Source organism: Vigna angularis, chromosome 8 (genome assembly GCF_016808095.1).
Source record: "Vigna angularis cultivar LongXiaoDou No.4 chromosome 8, ASM1680809v1, whole genome shotgun sequence".
In the NCBI taxonomy this organism is placed as follows: Eukaryota; Viridiplantae; Streptophyta; class Magnoliopsida; order Fabales; family Fabaceae; genus Vigna; species Vigna angularis.
In genome coordinates this window covers 34,833,570-34,836,811 of record NC_068977.1, presented here as the reverse complement: position 1 = coordinate 34,836,811, position 3,242 = coordinate 34,833,570, and the positions used below count along the sequence as shown (strand labels likewise).

Genomic DNA, 3,242 nt, shown 5'->3' with positions numbered 1-3,242 from the left:
TTTATGCGTTTATCTCCAAAAACAACCATTGGATCTATTGTTGAAATTGAAAGATGACTGGGAAGGACGAGTTCGTCTCTTACTCGCCCCTTCCCTCAAACCCTAATCCCAATCCTTACGCTTATCATTACCCAAATCCTAGTTCTTACCCCCAAAACGTTGTCGTTCTCCTACCCACCTACCGCCCTCGTTTTCACCGCCGTCGCCGCCGCTGCATCCTCTACTCCTCCGCACTCTTCCTCTTCATCCTCTTCGCCGGTGCAGCCTTCCTCCTCTTCCCCTCCGACCCGGAGGTACGCCTCGTCCGGATCGGGCTGAACCACATTGGGATCCGAACCAACCCGAAGCCCATTCTCGACATTTCCTTCTCCCTCACGGTCAAAGTTCGCAACCGAGACTTCTTCTCCTTATCGTACGACACCCTCGCCGTCTCCGTTGGCTACCGCGGCCGCCAAATAGGGTTTGTCACCGCCCCTGGAACCGGTGGACGCATCAGGGCGCGCGCCTCCTCCTACGTCGACGCCACGCTCACCGTCGACGGGTTTGAGGTTCTCTACGATGCGTTCTACCTTATCGAAGATATCGCTAAGGGTGTGATTCCGTTTGACACTGAGTCGCGAGTTGAAGGGAAGTTGGGGCTTTTCTTCTTCACTGTTCCTTTGAAGGTACCAAATTCCAGTAATCTTTTAATTCAATTTCGGTTGTTTTTTTGCTCGAAAACTGATTCACACTTTATCCGCTACTCAAACACTCTTTGATTTTGGGGGAATTGTAAATAAATTATGCAGAGACATGCATATTTTTACAGTACTATAAGTTTGTATATTGACTTGTATATTAAATAAATTAAAAGTAATATTATTAATGATTATTTATGAATCGTTTGTAATGTATAAATTGAACTACAATATTGATGCATAAATTAAACGTGGTTTTATATTATAGGTTAAATAGTAATGTAGAAAAACAAGTTGGACAAAACATAGTACGTGTGTCTGTGTCTAATGAGTTGGAAGCATTAAAAACATTTAAAGCATTCTTCGTCTAGCAGGAGTATGTTGTGGAGGATTTTAAATTTTTTTGTGATAGACCAGATTAGTTACTTTGCATTATTTTTTTCATACTATTTAGAATTTCCCATGAGTGGATTACTTAGCTTTTGCATTTAATTTACTTGAAAGATGCTTCAGGGGATGAAGGTGAATTTTTTTCTCCGAATGTAATCTTTTAATTCAATGGTGGTAAAATACTGTTACTACCAATATTGTTTTGCTGTAACTATATAGCTTAAAATCTCGTATTTGATTGGTGGAACTTGCTATCTGGAGGATGTTGTATTTACTGGAAATTGACACGATTAATGTCCATGCTTTTGTCTATTTGATTCCATTATATCTAAATACTGTATGCTTAATCTAGGCGACGGTGTCATGCGAAGTTTATGTGAATATAAACCAGCAGAGAATTGTGCGTCAAGACTGCTTTCCTGAGGTGAGGATTTTCATTTCTCATATCTGTCTACCATTTACAATTTTGTCTCCATATTCATAGCCCAGGAATGATCTTTGTCATCTATAGATAGAAATTGTTCCGCTGATCCTGTCCATATTTTTTTACTGAATTGCATGCTTTATCTGATTTATACTCCAGCAAGTAATTTTTAGGTTCAAATGCAATGCACTTGTCTCTTTTATACCTTGTGCAACTCGTAGCAAGTATTTAAGTTCTGTTTGGCTTACTATCAAACGCTTTGTCTGCTCTTACTACCCTAGAGGGACGGGGTTACATTAGGCACCTTTATTTGTCAAGAGAGTTAAAACCCAACTCAAAGTCAGTGTGGAGAAAAAGAGGCAATATTGGACAGTCCCTCGTCTGCTTTATATTAGAAGCTGCATAAACTTGGTGGGCACTTTTTATGTAATAGAAATTTGAACTAACCACAGGCTCTAGCTCGTTTGCTTGAACACAACTTAGAAAAGGGCGCGTGGAGTTGTGTGTGTAATTTTTCTTTGAATTGTTGCTTGCCTTTCTCCTGTAAGTTTCTGAAAATTCAAACAAGCGAAAGGTATCAAATAAATGTGTTCACTTCATATATGTGCATAGCAGCTACATGTATTAGCTTAAGACTAGAGAGCACGTCTCTTACAGTCTTGCCGTAGAGATCTTCTTTAGCTTAGCTGTTGTTTGAGAAACTGCTCAGATTAAACTTAAATTATCATGTTTTTTTGCCATAGAAGGCTGCTTCAATCATATAGGCTGTTTTTGAAAGAGAAGTTCAAACCACCATACAAAGGACGTAGAAATTACAGTGTTCTCCTATATGCAAAACTGTTATCATTGATCGCCTCGCCTCATTTTCACTTGGATTCTCATTTTTTTTTATAAATTGCTTGGGTTGCGTTATAGGACCCTTTTTTATAAATTGCTTATGCTACCATATTTCTGCCTTTGTTTAGTTAGTCTTATTTCACTGGTTAATCTATTCGTTTTGTAGCTGCATGCTTTTATTAGTGAAACATTATCATAAAGCTATTCTTTCCTGTGGCTCTGTGCAATCCTCCTTAGTATAACACTGGAAACTTCAAAGGATATCTGTTTTATGCCTTTTAAACTGAAATTGGTATTTTTGATTTTTAGATAGAATTTGAATCGGTGTTTGTCAGCCTAGTAGCGTTTTTCTGTTAACCATTATCCATGTTTCTTAAATCCTGGAGTACTCTACTGGGCGATTGAGTTTCTAATAGAATTTACCCTCGGTACCAATCATCATTATTTACTGTTTGTTTTTACGCAGTTTCAAAAGTTTAAGGTTGAACTAAATTATAGTATGAGCTTCTCGTTTGGTACTTTCAATTTTTCAAGTTTTAGTTATGCAGGCCTTTTGTCTTATTCCGTCTTGTTTCATATTCTTAAATTCTTGTAATTAAGCATATCTTAATTTAATATATAGAACTTGCTAATGCGTTATTCACTTGCTTCAGTCATTGGGTGATCCGCTGGATCAGAGCGCAGATATTGAAGCTGGGTGATACATGATGCGGTATTAATCTTTAGCATCCTTTATCTATACTGCTCTGGTGGTGGTGGTGTTCGTATTCATTACATTATTGTTAGCGTGCCGTATAATCTGTACATGGTTCCACACCCTTGTAAATAACGATTAACTAGAAACCACCTGCATTTTGTATTCAACCCTCCTATGAATTAATAATTTAATGAAAATGTTACCTGGGAGTTTTTCA

The 3,242-nt window shown here is 38.1% G+C and overlaps 1 protein-coding gene across 2 annotated transcripts; it reads left to right on the top strand.

Annotated features, from left to right (window-relative positions):
- Window positions 1–3,242, top strand: LOC108343918 (uncharacterized). Of its 2 annotated transcripts, XM_017582363.2 has the most exons (3): window positions 5–665; window positions 1,420–1,491; window positions 2,982–3,242. In XM_017582363.2, the coding sequence occupies exons 1-3, from the start codon at window positions 54–56 to the stop codon at window positions 3,027–3,029; spliced, it is 732 nt and encodes a 243-aa protein (XP_017437852.1). In that variant the 5' UTR covers window positions 5–53; the 3' UTR covers window positions 3,030–3,242. The 2 variants fall into 2 exon arrangements, with proteins under 2 accessions (XP_052723517.1, XP_017437852.1); XM_052867557.1 differs by having other exon boundaries at window positions 1–665; window positions 1,420–3,242.

Excerpts from the sequence above, each read along its gene's own strand:
- LOC108343918 (XM_052867557.1), top strand. The coding sequence starts at position 54 with ATGACTGGGAAGGACGAGTTCGTCTCTTACTCGCCCCTTCCCTCAAAC. Across the intron at positions 666-1,419 it reads TCTTCACTGTTCCTTTGAAG|GCGACGGTGTCATGCGAAGT; the intron begins GTACCAAATTCC and ends TGCTTAATCTAG.